General features: G+C 49.2%; 1 protein-coding gene and 1 pseudogene across 1 annotated transcript in view; one reads left to right on the top strand and one right to left on the bottom strand.

Annotated features, from left to right (window-relative positions):
- The window catches only part of LOC136495317 (uncharacterized), a 48,056-nt gene that overhangs the window by 28,372 nt on the left and 3,666 nt on the right, over positions 1 to 16,018 (top strand). The window contains 5 exon segments of the mRNA XM_066491277.1: positions 6,405 to 6,498; positions 7,123 to 7,231; positions 7,337 to 7,605; positions 14,621 to 14,748; positions 15,151 to 15,385. Of these exon segments, the coding sequence (XP_066347374.1) occupies positions 6,405 to 6,498; positions 7,123 to 7,231; positions 7,337 to 7,605; positions 14,621 to 14,748; positions 15,151 to 15,385 (835 nt within the window).
- LOC136498176 (uncharacterized) lies at positions 418 to 4,244 on the bottom strand (annotated as a pseudogene).

Below are 16,018 nucleotides of genomic sequence, written 5' to 3'. Positions count from 1 at the left end.
TAAACGGTCTAATCGGCTAGTCGGACATTTAGTCGTCCTTGTGCCTAGATGGCTTGATCGACCATGTATATACTATATATATGATGTAAATATATGTAAACATGGCCATAATAAATAGGTAAATGTTAGAGGCAAGCAACCGAGCACAGTTTGGCATGTAATCATGTTTGCAATGAATCATTATCATGGTGATTTGGCCACTTACCTGTAACTACTGCTTGCTGATGCCTGATGGTGAGTGCTGACTGCTGACTTGTGGCTGAATATGAAATTACAAAGAAAGAAGATAATCAGTTAAATAGGCAAAATAGCAGAAAAACAAACCGTAAAGACTAAAGAAAATGTAAATAGTAGTAGACAGTAGGAGCATGTCAAAACAACTTAACCAAGTACACAAATTTAACAAATAAGAACCAATGTTTTCAGATCGTATTATCGAGGCTAGTCGTATGACCACCGATCAGACGACTAATCGTGATTAGTCGTCGATAAGGGTCGATTAGTCGGTCCTAATCGGTCTAATCGGCTAGTCGGACATTTAGTCGTCCTTGTGCCTAGATGACCTGATCGACCATGTATATACTATATATATGATGTAAATATATGTAAACATGGCCATAATAAATAGGTAAATGTTAGAGGCAAGCAACCAAGCACAGTTTGGCATGTAATCATGTTTGCAATGAATCATTATCATGGTGATTTGGCCACTTACCTGTAACTGCTGCTTGCTGATGCCTGATGGTGTCATGGTGAGTGCTGACTGCTGACCAAAGAAAAACTAGCTGCTGCTTGCTGCTGCTTGCTGAATCTGATGTCTGAACTCTGAAACTGCTCTGACCAAAGAAAAACTAGCTGCTTGCTGCCGCTTGCTGATGTCTGAACTCTGAAACTCTGAATCTGAAATTACAAAGAAAGAAGATAATCAGTTAAATAGGCAAAATAGCAGAAAAACAAAACTGTAAAGACTAAAGAAAATGTACAAGAGTAGTAGACAGTAGAGCATGGGAAAACAACTTAACCAAGTACACAAATGTAACAAATAGGAACTAACAGCAGTTTAGCACAGTGCACACTGTGCACAGCAGTACACAACATAAGTAAACTAGCAATTCAGCCATAAGTAAACTAGCAGTACACAACATCCAGTCCACTGATCCATAGAACCAGCAATTCAGCCATCTAGAGAAGTAAATCTGCGTCCACATGGAAGTCTTCATTTCCATCATTTGTTGCAGGTCCGCCTGAGTCTTCCTCCCCTCCCTGGTCCTCCATTTCTTCATCTGTTGCACTTGCACCTTGTGGTTGTTCTTCATGATCACTGCTTTCAGTTGCTGGTGCATCTGACCTTGGACTTGGACACTTCCTTTTGTTATTCCTCCCATATGTGCGGGTGACAGTATTCCTCGCACGAGCAGCAGCAGCCCTAGGCAAATTGCGGCCTCTAAGCTGGTCGGTTGCACCAACAGCTTCATCAACATGTGTCCAAAGCATATCACTGCCATTAGATGCATGAACTGGGTCACAGTTGATGTCTACCCACTCATTTTCCCATTGAAACTCTTCTAGCAGCAATGGGTTGGATTTCTTGCCTTTAGAACCGAGCTCACGAATTTTCTGAAACCTGAATGCCATCTTACGGTTGTAGCTAACAAATACCAACTTATTCAACCTAATGTGCTCCAAACGGTTCCTCTTTTTAGTATGCACCTGCAGCCATAGAAAATAGGAGCAAATTCATTAGATGGCTGCAGCATATAAGAATGCATTAGCATGCACCTGCAGCCATAGAAATTGCACTTACATGAGCAAAAGCGCTCCAGTTGCGCTCACAACCAGACGCCGAACAGCAGAGGCTTACAATTCGTTTTGCTAAACTCTGTAGCTCGAATGCAAGGCCACCAAAAGCATCCCACCATAGAACTGTAGTTGTAGATTACAAGCAAAACAATAATATAATCAGTAGCTCATCACATAGAGAATTATAGCTTAATTAAAAGAAAGTGCTGACTGCTGAACTGCTCATTACTTACTAGGATTTTTGCTATTTCTCTCTACTATTGCTAATCTCTTTGAGAAACATTCACCCTCAGCCCTGTCATAATCATCAGCTTGCTTGCTTATTTTCCTCGCTTCACTCTCATCAGGCACCATCTTCCATATAATGTCATTAAACATGCATCTTAGCTTTGTAGCTTGTCTCCTATCCTTTTCCTTTATGGCAAAGTACTTTCCAGGATTCAAGAAGAGGGCTGCTCCATATAGTTTTTGCTCCATCTGGTTCTCCCATCTCTTGTCATAGCATTCCATTACATCATTCAGTAATGATGATTTGTCTCGCAAAGTTTCCTTGATGGTCTTCTTTGCAACATCCATTGCTGCCATTATCTCAGGAGCTGATGGTGTTTCATCACCATCTGCTATCCTCATAGCAATGAGAAGGGGTTGTGTTGCTTTTATACAGTACTCCACTTTTGTCCAAAATGGTATGGAAAGGATTGTGTTCTCAGCCTACCGCCCTTCAGCACTTTTTGACAAGCTGTTGGAATGCCATTCCTCACTCACAAACAAACTCCTCAGCCCCTGTTTGTTCTTATGCATGCTTGCTAATGTGAGATAGGAAGTAGCAAAGCGAGTAACAGCAGGCCTCACAAGATCACCACCAATCTTTTCTCGCATAAGATCCAGAATTCTCCCATGCTTGTAGAGAAACCTACACACCTTCTTAGCCGAATTAATGCAAGAGCTAAACTCAGGTATCTTCCCAATGTCCTCCATCATCAAATCCAAACAGTGGGCAGCACATGGTGTCCAAAACAAAGTTGGGATCCTCTCCATAAGAATTCTTCCAGCAGCCTTCGTAGTTTGATCCATTATCTGTGACAATTTGCACCACATACTCCTTCCCAACCTTGTCAATTTGTTTCTCTAACAAGTCTGCTAACATAGAAGCATTGGCTATCTCACTTGAAGCGTCAACTGAACCTAAGAAGAATGTTCCAGCTGGGCTATTCGCAAGAAAGTTGATGAGATGACGGTGACTAGTGTCAGTCCATCCATCTGACATGATTGTGCAGCCATATTCCTTCCAAGCGTCCTCATGCTTCTTTCTCAACTCCTCTGTCTTGTTCACTGCCCTATCAAGTAGTGGATTCCTAATCTCATGGTATGAAGGTGAGCGATACCCAGGACCATATTGCCCAATGGACTCAAGCATAATCTCCCTAGCTTCTTGAGTTAATAGCATTCAATGGTATTCCATTCTCATAAAAAAAATCAGCCACATGGTCATCTACAATTTGCTTTGCTTCCTTGCTCTTTGTGGAGTACTCAAGAGTGGGCTGTGACATCTTGGACTTGTGCCTTTCTGCAACCACTTCTTCTGGACTCTTGCAAAGCAAAGAACTCACTGACTTGGAATGCTTCTGTGTTTGAGGTTTTGGTGGAGCAGAAACCACAAAGTTCGTGATTGATGCTTGAGCTATCTTTTTTGCTTGCTTTGATTTTGTCCCAGAACTTGGAACTTGGTTTGACTTTGTCCCAGCATTTGGTTCATTTTCAGCAGCAGCAGAAGCACCACCTCCATCTTCTTCTGTTTCTGTCTCCACCCCAGTGTCCGCAGGTACCTGCACCTGAGTCCTTGACCTTGTGACCAAGTAACCATTCATCTCACGCCTAACTAGTTCAGGTGCTTCACCACATTTCACTGCATCAGAATAGCCCCCAGCAAGGTGTTGCTTGAACCTTTTAATGCCTGAAGGGACAACCTTTTTGCAGAAAATACATTGGATGAACTCTTTCTTCCCTATGTCTGGCCAAAACCCATATTTCCATCTAGGATCTGATGATTTTGCCTTCCTCTTCTTATCTTCAGCCATGGCAGCAAGATCTGGCGGCAATTTAGCTAACGCTTGAGCTATCAGAGATGCTTCAGTTGGAGCAGCTGACGACGCTGAGGCAGCCCCTCCTGAGACAGCTTCATTCTCAGGTAGAATTACCTCAACAACTGCACGCCGTCGAGCATCCTCTGCAGAGCGGCACAGCCACACAAATGTGTCACAAATTGGTGGCAACATGCAATACACAGCAGCGGAGTAGCAGACAGAGACAATAACCTTCAGAGGAGGCAGAGTGGTGGGACTGGTGGCTCATCTTGATGCTTGAGGCCTCCTGTGTCCGTCCTCCAGGCGTCGAGGAAGGAGCCTCAGAGGCGGGCGGAGCTACTAGGTCCTAGCAGGGGAGGAGACAGGAGCGAGCGAAGATGGAGGCGCGGGCGGAGCTGCTGCGGACGGACGGACGGAGCTGCTGCGGGCGGAGCTGCTCGGACGGACGGACGGGCGGAGCTGCTGCGGACGGACGGACGGAGCTGCTGCGGGCAGAGCAGCTGCGGGCGGACGAACAGACGGAGCAGCTGCGGGCGGAGCTGCTCGGACGGAGCTGCTCGGATGGAGCTGCTGTGGGCGGAGCTGCTGCGGACGGACAGACGGAGCTGCTGCTCGGACGGAGCTACGGACGGACGGACGGATGGGCGAGCTGCTGCGGACGGACGTGCGGGCGGAGCTGCGGACACCAGCGAGGGGCGCGGCCGGAGCTGCGGACGCCGGCGAGGGAGATCCAGAGGCAGGCCGCCGGCGGCTGCGAGAGAGAGGCAGAGAGCAGCGGGAGCTGGAAATGTGCCGTCACTCAGTCACTCACTCACTCCTCTTCTTCTTACCCTAATGGGCCAGCTAAAGGTGGGCCGAATTCTTTAGCTGGGCCAAATTCTCCCTCCCCCGAACTAGTCGTCCGGCTAGTCTGATCGGACGACTAATCGTGATTAGTCGCAACTTATCGGACGATAAGTTTTCTAATCGGTCTAAACTAATCGAGAGCCCTTATCGAGCACCTGGTTACGATAAGGACGACTAATCGCGATTAGTCGTCCGATCTGAAAACATTGATAAGAACTAACAACAGTTTAGCACAGTGCACACTGTGCACAGCAGTACACAACATAAGTAAACTAATAAACTTAAACAAGTTCTTAAGTCTGAAATGGAAATAGTTCTAAACATCCAGTCCTCCCGCGTCTGTCCTCCAGGCGTCGAGGAAGGAGCTCAGAGCGACAGAGCCTAAGAGGCGGGCGGAGCTACTGGGTCCCGGTAGGGGAGGAGACAGGAGCGGGCGGAGCTGCGGACGCCGGCGAGGGGCGCGGACGGAGCTGCGGACGCCGGCGAGGGAGATCCAGAGAGGCAGGCCGCAGGCGGAGGAGACACGGGCGGAGGTGCCGGCGGCTGCGAGAGAGAGCAGGGCCAGAGCGGGAGCTGGAAATGTGCGGCGGCTGCAGCTCCTTCACTAGGTCACTCACTACTCTTCTTACCCTAATGGGCCAGCTAAAGGTGGGCCGAATTCTCCCTACCCAACTAGTCGTCCGGCTAGTCTGATCGGATGACTAATCGTGATTAGTCGCAACTTATCGGACGATACGGTTTCTAATCGGTCTAAACTAATCGAGGGCCCTTATCGAGCACCTAGTTACGATAAGGACGACTAATCACGATTAATCGCGATTAGTCGTCCGATCTGAAAACACTGGGAAGGGCCCATGTAGCACTTGATAGCTTTCCATCTTTTACTACTGGATAGTAAAGGGCGTACCCAGTGCAGAGAGCTCCCGCTCTGTGCGGGGTCTGGGGAAGGGTGTTAGTGGCGAGCCTTACCCTCGCCTGTGCAATGCGAGGAGACCGCGACTCGAACCCGGGACCTTCCGGTCACACGTGCGGGAAAAAAAATCCACAGTCCCATTTCTGCAAAACTGCTATGTATAACGAGGGCTGTAGTTCTGTTGCAATTCCAGTTTACAGTTTCAGTACTTTGCTATTTGATGGCACTTTATGTAATCACTGCCATTTTTTTTGGAAATTCCTTGTTGGTTACTTTTACTGTCAATCTTTCCCACATTGTAAATTACAATGCCATGCATTCAATAAAACTTTTCATCCTTTTAGTACTAATATAAAGTAATGAGGTATATGTTAATCACACCCAAGTACCAACACATTAAAATCCAAATCGTAGCTGAGGAACCACTTGGCAGAGTAAATTATAATGATATTACCTTTTGCTTGTTTGATCGGTGATGTTTATGACAAAATAAAAAAAATATTCTCTCTCTCTTTATGCTTGGTACAAGATAAATTCCAGACACCTTGTGGCAACAAATTCCAAGATGTTTGTCTTCTTTACCAGTGTAACTTTTGCCATCTTTGTGCTTCGTGACAGAAGTCTTATGTTTCGATTATTGCTGGTATTCCAAGGGTTAGCCAAGTATGCCTTTTTTCAGGAACTTGTGCACTACCTTGAGTTGAAGTGTTAGCTAACTAATACATGTTTCTGACAATTCATATTGCCTTTTCTTTTTATAGTGGTGGATCTGGTAAGAATGAAGGACATTTTGGAGAAGATGGAACAGTAACAGGAAAGAAATGCCCCATGGGTCTATATGGAACATTCTGCACTGTATGGACACTAACACTTAATTTGACATATGCTGTTGTTTCAGTAACAAAACCATAGGACAGATATTTTTAAGTGCATATATTCAGTTACCTGTTTCTTTCATTGAAGTTGTGTAAAGCATGTCATGTGGAACAGTTGTGGGATTTTCTGAACTTCTAAGGCCTGTGGTTGGAACTGGGTCGGTTAAAATTTGGTTAGCACCAGGTTTATTAATACAGGAAGGGCATATAGCAAATATCGTGAACTCATAATTTTAATTTGGATGCTCGAAAACATTGCTGATCTTCAATTGTTCCAAAAAGTGCTAGGCGATAGGCAGTCGGTTAGGCTCAGCCTAGAGCTAGTGTTGCCTAGGCATCGCTTAGGTGATTATACTTTTTCCTGATGGGATGGAGTTCCTTGTTCAATAGAAGGGGATATGGCATATTAAGAGAGAATTTGACATTATCACATACATGTGTTCCATGGCTCTAGCTCATCTTCCCCCGTCTCCATTTTCCCATTTTTATTCATAGATCAAGTCCTAAACCACTTCTAAGCCGAAAAATACCTATGTGCTGGCAAGGTGATGCTGCTCCGCCTAGCACAGCTTATTGAAAAAGAGCTGATCATATTCCATTTCAGGAATGCCCAGTTGGTACATATAAAAACGTTGTTGGGTCCAATTCATCTCTGTGCAGCCCTTGTTCTGTGGATAATCTTCCAAACCGTGCTGAATTTATATATGTAAGAGGTAGGTTCTTAACTTGCTTGGTGATTTATAATTTATCATTGATGTTTCCTTCAATATCCTTAATGTTGAATGCTAGAAACCAGCATTAATTTTGGCTTTTGCTAGGTGGTGTTACCGAGCTGCCATGCCCGTATTGGTGCATATCTGATAAGTACAAGATGCCAAACTGTTACACACCACTTGAGGAACTTATGTATACTTTTGGTGGTCCTTGGCCTTTTTCAATTATCCTTTCTTTAACAATTATTCTTTTGGCACTTGTCTTAAGTGCTCTAAGAATTAAGATTGGTGAGAGTGATATCACATACCGGGCAACAAATGCAATCCACAATGATGGCTGTTCTTCTTTCCCCTTTTTGCTTTCTTTGGCCGAGGTATATTTTTTATTTCATTCATCATATTTTATTTATTAAAAGCTATTGCAGGATAACTGGATCTGGTGCATTGAGCAAATTACTCCATAGACATTTCTATATATTCTTTATTTTAAGAATAGCTATTTATTGGAAACCACATGATCCTGTGACTACCACTCTCATATTTGTAAAATTCATGAGGACCACATGCCTTCAAACTCTAAAGTTGATCCTTGTTGGAGAGAATGAAATGAATTGGTCAAGAAATATAACTTTGAGGGTGCTTGGTTTCAAGGCAAGCCTCTTGCCTCACCTTGCTCAACAAGAATGCCTTTTTGTAGGGATAGAAACCCTTTCTTTGCCAAGCAAGCTCACCCACCTTGGCAAAGATATCCTTGCCCACCCAGGAAAGCTGATTTGTCTCTCCTGCTTGGGCAAGATTTGCCCATCCGCTTGTGCGAACTCCCAGCCAACAGCTAAGTGCCTTTGAATCGAGCTTGGATCAACCTGGTTGCAACCAAATCGAGTTCCTCGTCCCAAATCGAGCTCCACTATCCTCAGATTTAGCATCTGACTCAAGAATCAAGCGAATGCTCCTCCGAATCTGTGTGGGTCTTCCAAAATCAAGTCTGAATGAATTTCTTCTGTTGTGCATCACGACAGTGGCCATCCGTCCATAGACTTATCAATTTCTTCTTCTGTTGTTCCTAGCTTGCTTGTTGGATGGATCTGATTGTTTCTCTATCATCTATGTGAATGGATTTCTTTTCTTTTTTAGTTTGGCCTGCCAACAGATCCAGTGCCAAGAAATGGAGAGAACAGAGAAGAGGATGGCATGGCCACTAGACAAGAGAACTAAACGACTTCCTCTTTCTTGCTATAGCCTGTCTTTCCTTGGTGAGGCAAGGCAGCTGAGGCTAGGCAAGCCTGGCAACAGATCCAAGCAGGCCCTTTATGTGTACCTCGATATGCAATCATGGAGAGTGTCAATAAATATAATGAAAATGTGTCTGAATAAGTAATTTTTTTTCTCAAAAAACGCAGGAGAGCTGCGCTTCATTATATTAAGAAGAAAGATGGGTTAAGAACCCTTTACAACACACACCACACACCAGACTGATTGACTGACTACATTCGCATCCGTGAAGTAGTTGTCGAGGCGACCAAAACCATACATGCTAACCATCAGAGAGTGGGGCAGTCAGGAACGACAACCCCCGAGCACCTGCCATGCACCATAACTGGCGTTCCTCCCCTGCAGCGACCAAGGCCCTGGGGACGCTAGGCGTTACCCCATAAAAAACACACCGGTTTCGGTGATTCCACAATGTCCAGGCCCCAAGGATTATTAGCGAATTTAGCCCTTTCTTCGTCTCACCATTCACAGCAGAACTTGTCTTCTCCCACCACCCATCGAAGGAACTGTTTGTAGTGTTGGCGAATTGGGGCTGCCAGAAGGCAGCTTGGCCAGCAGGCCGCTTGGATTGTATCGAATTGCAATAACTTGATAGAGAAGATGCTAACCACTGCATATATAAGCAAGTGGTGTACCTACTCCTTAGCATATTCTAACTGCATAAAGGAGATGCTATGATTCCTACTTGGTTGCCAAGACACCATGATCAACTTGGTTGCCAAGGAAACAGAAAAATTACATGATAGTGAATAGTAAATAGCTATAGTAGGTAACTAGAAAAACATGAACACTAGGCTAACTACTGACAATTCTCCCCTTTAGCCTTGTGGTCCTTGGAAGTGATGTGCTTGAACCCAATTCTTCCCCTCATCTCTTCAAATTTTGATCTTCCAAGAGACTTGGTTAGAATGTTAGCCAGCTGATCAGTGGTGGATATGTGATCAGCCCTGATACTTCCATCTTCCAAGCAGTTTCTGATGAAGTGATACTTGATTCTGATGTGCTTACTGCGCTCATGAAAGACTGGATTCTTGGCTAGACCAAGTGCAGACTTGCTATCAACCTTCAGTTCGACCACTTCCACATTCCTTCTAAGGAGGTCTGCCAGCAGCCTGGATAGCCAAATAGCTTGTGTTGCAGCTGTGGTAGTGGCAATGTACTCAGCTTCACAACTAGATAGAGCCACCACCTTCTGCTTCACTGACTGCCAGCACACAAGATTGCTTCCCAGAAAGAACAGAGTGCCACTAGTGCTCTTGCTGGTGTCAATGTCCCCAGCCAAGTCACTGTCGAAGTACCCAACAAACCTTGCTCTCCCTGGAGCCTTAGTGTAGTGAAGGCCAAACTCCAGAGTACCAGCCACATATCTCAGGATGAGCTTGATGGCAGCTTGGTGCTCTGCAGTCGGCCTCTCCATGAATCGACTGACAAAGCCTACTGAGAAGGCTAAGTCAGGTCTTGTGTGGACCAAGTAGCGCAGGCTGCCCACCAATCTTCTGTATCGGGTAGGATCAACTTCTGCAGTCGTGCTCTGCCTGCTCAACCTCAGCCGCTCCTCCATTGGTGTATGGGCAGGGTTGCAGGCATCCATACCTCCTAGTTCAAGGATCCTCTTGGCATAATGGGTTTGCCTCAGAGTGATCCCAGCTGAATCTTGGTGTACTTCGACCCCCAGGTAGAAGGACAGGAGGCCGAGGTCGCTCATGTCGAAAACCTTCTTCATCTGAGCCTTGAAACCTTCTATGGCTTGAGCGCTGGCACCGGTGATGATCAAGTCGTCAACATAGACGCCGATCAGCAGTAGCTCCTCTCCTGTTCCTCGCCTGTACATCGCAGCTTCATGGTCGCTTTGCTGGAAACCCATCTCCTTGAGGGTGGCGTCCAGCTTGGCGTTCCAAGCTCGCGGAGCCTGCCGTAGGCCATACAAAGCCTTGCGTAGACGGTACACCATCTTCTCCTTCCCGGCGACGGTGAAGCCAGGCGGCTGCTTCACGTACACCTCCTTGAGGTCGCCGTTGAGGAAGGCTGATTTGACGTCCATATGGTGGACGCGCCATCCTTCTTGGGCCACCAGCGCGAGGAGGACTCGGACGGATTCCATGCGCGTCACGGGAGCAAACGCGTCGTCGAAGTCGATCCCTTCCTGCTGGACGAAACCCCGCGCCACCAAGCGCGCCTTGTACTTGGTCACCGCGCCCCGCTCGTCCTTCTTGAGCTTGTAGACCCGCTTCAGAGTGATGGGCCGGTGACCGGGAGGAAGCTCCACAAGCTCGCACGTGCGGTTCTGCTCAATCGCCTTGATCTCCTGTTCCATGGCGGCCTGCCAGGCAGGATCGCCTTCAGCCTCCGCGAAGTTGGCCGGCTCGCCAGCGTGCGTGAGGTGAAGCTCGGCGAAGAGACGTGAAGCCGGCGGCGGTGTGGGCGCGTCCCCGACGATGTTGGGCATGGTACGGTACCGCAACTGCTCGCCGTCGTAGGAAGCGTCAAGGCGATCGTCGTTGTCCTCGAGCGGTGACGCGAACTCAACTGGGTCCGCCTGCTCGGTCTCTGCTGCTAGTGAAGCAGAGGAGGCCGGTGGATCGTGCTCCCCTGGAGCTGGTGACGGCGTGCACGACGAAGCTCCGTCTGCGTCGACTCCCCAGAACTCGATGTCGAAGTCGCTGGAGGCGGAAGCAGACGTCCCGGCGGCCGAATTGGACCAATCCCAGCCGCGCCCTTCATCAAACACCACGTCGCGGCTCACCTTGACGTGTCCTGTCGCCGGATCGAGGACCCGGTAGGCCTTGGCGCCCTCGGCGTAGCCGATGAAGACCCCAGCCTTGTCGCGGTCGTCGAGCTTGCGCAGCTGCCCGAGCTCCCTTGTGTAGGCGACGCAGCCAAATGTGCGCAGATAGCTCACCGCCGGCGCTCGTCCGTGCCAGGCCTCATAGGGGGTCTTGCCTTGCAAGCTTCTCGTCGGCGCGCGGTTGAGCAGATGCATCCGCCGTCATCACCGCCTCCCCCTAGAATTTGGCCGGCATGGACCTCTGCTTCAGGAGCGCGCGTGCGGTCGCCACGACCGTCTGATTGCGTCGCTCCACCACACCGTTCTGCTGCGGTGAGTGTGGTGCAAAGTAGTGCCGCTTGACTCCTTCGGCGGTGAAGTACTGCGCCAGCTCGCCGACGGTGAACTCTCCTCCATTGTCGGTCCGCAGCACCTTGAGCTCACGGCCGGTCTCCTTCTCTGCTTCGGCCTTCACCCGCTTCACGGTATCCGCAGCAGCATCCTTGGTCGGCAGAAGCACCGCCCACATGAAGCGGGTGGCGTTGTCCACCATCAGCAAGAAGTAGCGGCGCCCTCCTGGCGTCGCTGGCGTCACCGGCCCGTACAAGTCGCCGTGGACGAGGTCCAGGGGCGCCTGCGCGCGGTACTGCGCCTGCTGTGGAAACGGCTTGCGGCGGAGCTTGGTGGTGACGCAGGTGTCGCAAACTTGCTCCGCATGCTTGATCACCGGCATCCCCCTCACCATCTCCTGCTTGCCGAGCTGGTGCAGCGCCTCGAAGCTGAGATGCCCGTAGCGCTCATGCTACCTCCATGACTCGTCCTCCTTCCTGGTGGCAAGACACACCGGCTGCGCGGCCTCCAAGTGCAGGATGTACAGCCGACTGGGCCCGCGATGTCCCTTGGCGAGAAGACGACCACGCCGGTCCCAGAGTCGGAGCACTCCATGCTCAATCTCCACTCTGGAGCCTCCTTCGTCGAGCTGCCCCAAACTCATAATCGAGTTCTGGAGCGCTTGGGATGTAGAAGACGCCATGGAGGACGCGCTGCTCCCCGTTCTTGGCCTGGAAGACGATGGAGCCGGTCCCCTTGATCTCCACTCGAGACGAGTCGTCGAAACGCACCGTGCTGCGCGCCGTGGTGTCGAGCTCAGCGAAGAGCTCCCGGCGGCCGGTCTTGTGATGCGTGGTCCCGTTGTCGAGGTACCAGCCGTCGAGCGCCTCCTCGTTGGCGCTGGTGTTGAGGAAGACACGCGCACGCGGCTCGTTGATGTCGAGGGAGGCCGTGGCCTTGGAGCCGACGGCTTCGATCTTCTCGTCGAGCTCGAGGAAGCCGTGGGCGAGGAACAGAGCACCATCATCGTCCTCCGCCTCTGCGACGTGCGCAGCACCGCCACGCCCACCACCGCGCCGTCCACCTCGATCACCTCCAACGCGGTTGCCTCCTCCGCGTTGGTTGCCACCGCCGCCGCCGCGGTCACCACCACCACGGCGCGGCTGGCGGCAGTCGCGCGCCCAGTGGCCGCGATCACCACAGTTGAGGCAGGTGTCGTCGTCCTGCCCGCGATCGTCGCCACCACCTCTGTCTCCTCCGCCGCGATTGCCCTTCCCGCGCTGCTTCTTGCCGCCGCGTGGACGACGTCGCGGTTCCTTGCCTGACGCGGAAGCGGCAGCCTCCTCCTTCTCCTTAGCACGCCACTGCTCCCTTGTCAGCAGCAGACCACCGATGGCGGCCGGTTCCGCGGCCAGCGCCTCCATGTCGTCCACCGTCTTCAAGCGCCCAGACACCTCCTCGACTGGTGAGGTCCTGGAAGTTGAGAAGCGTCTCGATGGCGATCCGGAGCTGGGCGTACTTCGGCGGCACGGCACGCAGGAGCCTCTCCACCGCGTGCTCTTCATCGATGTCGTTGTCGCTGTGGAGAAGAAGCTGCTGCTTCAAGGCCATCAAGCGAAGGGTGAAGTCCTCGATCTGCTCACTCGGACGGAAAGCGAGCTTCTCCCAGTCGCTGCGGAGTCGCTGGAGCGTGGCGCGGCGCACCCGATCGACGCCGATCCGCGCGGCGGCGATGGAGTCCCAGGCCTCCTTGGCCGATCCCTTCTCGGACAGCGGCATCTGCATCTCCTGCGGCACGGTGGCGATGATCGCCTCCACCGTGCGCCTGTCCTCATGGTACGGCAGGTCCTGGTACTCGATCGCGTCCCAGAGTTGCCGCGCCTGGAGCTTCAGCTTCATGATCGAGGCCCACTCATGGTAATTGGACTTGGTGAGCATCGGCCAGGTGGAGCTCGAGCCAGAATCCTTGTACACGGTCTGGATCATCGGCGAGCGGCCCCTGGCCTGTCCGCGGCGGCGATCCTGATCCCGATCGGGCGACCGCGTCTGCCTGCGCTCGCGCTCCGGGCTCCTCCGCGGAGGCGGGCGGCGATCGCGCAGCGGATCCTCCTCCACCAACTCTCGACGCAGAGCCGCAGCCGTGGCGGCCGCGTTCCGAGCTGCTGCTGCTGAGGCCTCCGCGGCCTGCTGCGCCTGCGCGGCTGCGGCCTCTGCCGCGGCCAGACGCTGCGCACACTGCTCGGCGGCGGCGGCGGCTGCTCTCTCTGCGGAGGTGGCCATGCCTCTCCCTTTCTCTCAACCTCGGGCTCTGATGTCAATTGTTGGCGAATTGGGGCTGCCAGAAGGCAGCTTGGCCAGCAGGCCGCTTGGATTGTATTGAATTGCAATAACAACTTGATAGAGAAGATGCTAACCACTGCATATATAAGCAAGTGGTGTACCTACTCCTTAGCATATTCTAACTGCATAAAGCAGATGCTATGATTCCTACTTGGTTGCCAAGGCACCATGATCAACTTGGTTGCCAAGGAAACAGAAAAATTACATGACAGTGAATAGTAAATAGCTATAGTAGGTAACTGGAAAAACATGAAGACTAGGCTAACTACTGACATGAAGGTTGTGGAGCTAGAACATGGAGCCTGACTTGCCGAAGGAGAAAGTACCAGAATTGTCTTGCGAAAACGCATGATACTAGGATATGGTTGATGGTCTCATCATGCTGATCACATAGAGGACATTGTTCAGGGTGAGGCAATCCTCGCCGTGCAAGACGATCTGCAGTCCAGCACTTATTATGTGCAACCAGCCACAAAAAGAAACAACACTTGGCCGGTGCCCATGTTTTCCGGATCCGCTCATAGGGGCCAAAAAGAAAAAGAAAACAAATCCTGAATGACTACTAAAAACCAAACATAATTTCAAGTGTACCTAGAAAGAAGAGGCGTTTACAGCCCTTTTCTTTATGAACTCTTGCATGTTGTGTTTGTACTAATAAATGGCGTGCTCCTCTTCCTTTGCAGGTACCTGGGGCTAGCAGGGCAGAAGAAACTCAGAGCCATGTCCACAGAATGTACTTCATGGGGCCCAATACTTTCCGAGAGCCCTGGCATCTCCCCTACTCGCCTCCTGATGCAATAATTGGAATTGTGTAAGATTTTCCATCTTAGAAATATAGAGTAGCTAAGTGCCATTGGACATTCGTATTACTGTTATTCATTTGAATGTGATTCACAAAATGTTAGTAAAAGGATTATATCAATTTTGAATTCATTTACTTGTTGCTAATGTTTAGAAAGAGATTGACCATTTGCATGAAGCTCGATCGAACTAGTTCCTGTTTTTTAGGTAGCTTTGAATGTTCTTTTAGAGCCATCCTTTGCATAGGATGTTTTTCTCCTTGGGTGAGTTCTGTCCTACCATCATTCCAGCATAGTTGTTATATTGTTCAGCAGGATTGATCTATTCTAACTTGAGGAAATGAATTATTTTCCTAAGTACAGAATGGCTTCCGATAAGTCCAGAAACATCTGAGGGTTTTTTTTCCTTTCAGTTATGAAGATGCTTTCAACCGTTTTATTGATGAGATCAATTTGGTGGCTGCATATGAGTGGTGGGAAGGATCAATACATAGTATACTTTCTGTTCTTGCGTATCCTTGTGCCTGGTCTTGGAAGCAATGGCGCAAAAGAAAAAAAATCCATCGTCTTCAAGAGTATGTTAAATCTGAATACGATCATTCATGTCTCCGCTCCTGCAGGTCACGGGCTCTCTATAAAGGCTTGAAGGTACTGTCATGGTACATAAATTTTATGTGCTATCATCTATAAAAAGAAATGCTATTTGATATATAAGAATCAGCAGCATCGCTCCTTATCTCCTGAAAAATCGAAAGAGTAGCAGCTGTATGATGGAGTGCAGGTGCATGTAGCATGAAGGTATGCATGCAGCAGTCCTGCCACAAGACAGAATCCAGATATATATGGAGTCCTTAGCCAATTGAAGAGTTGCTAGCTTATTGACAAGTTAGTTAGGTCTTTAAGGAGTCCTAGTGTTACGAGCATGTAATCTCTAGTATTAAGCAAGTTATCTACTAATTGGTTAGCTAGGCAAGTTGAAAGAGTTGGTTTAGTTATGATATAAGTATATAACATTAGTCTTGTTTAGTTACGCTCCTGAGCTATAAAGGTATTCATTCATTATAATTTTGGTTGAGATCAATCAGGAAAGCAAATACAAAAGTTAATGCAACGTGGTCAAAGTCCATGCATATGACCTGAGTATCTCTCCTTATCCTAGTCAGGCCTTTACCTACATGAATTGGCTCACTACTTAACCAGTTCTTGTGGAGTTTGTCTTTGATTAAACCCCAAGGTGGACAAAGGAACATTGTTGCCAGAACTCATTAGTCATTAAAGGAA

The sequence above is a fragment of the Miscanthus floridulus genome, chromosome 12 (genome assembly GCF_019320115.1).
Source record: "Miscanthus floridulus cultivar M001 chromosome 12, ASM1932011v1, whole genome shotgun sequence".
Classification (NCBI taxonomy): Eukaryota; Viridiplantae; Streptophyta; class Magnoliopsida; order Poales; family Poaceae; genus Miscanthus; species Miscanthus floridulus.
The sequence above is the reverse complement of the archived record's forward strand: the minus strand, read 5'-3'. Positions and strand labels throughout refer to the sequence as shown.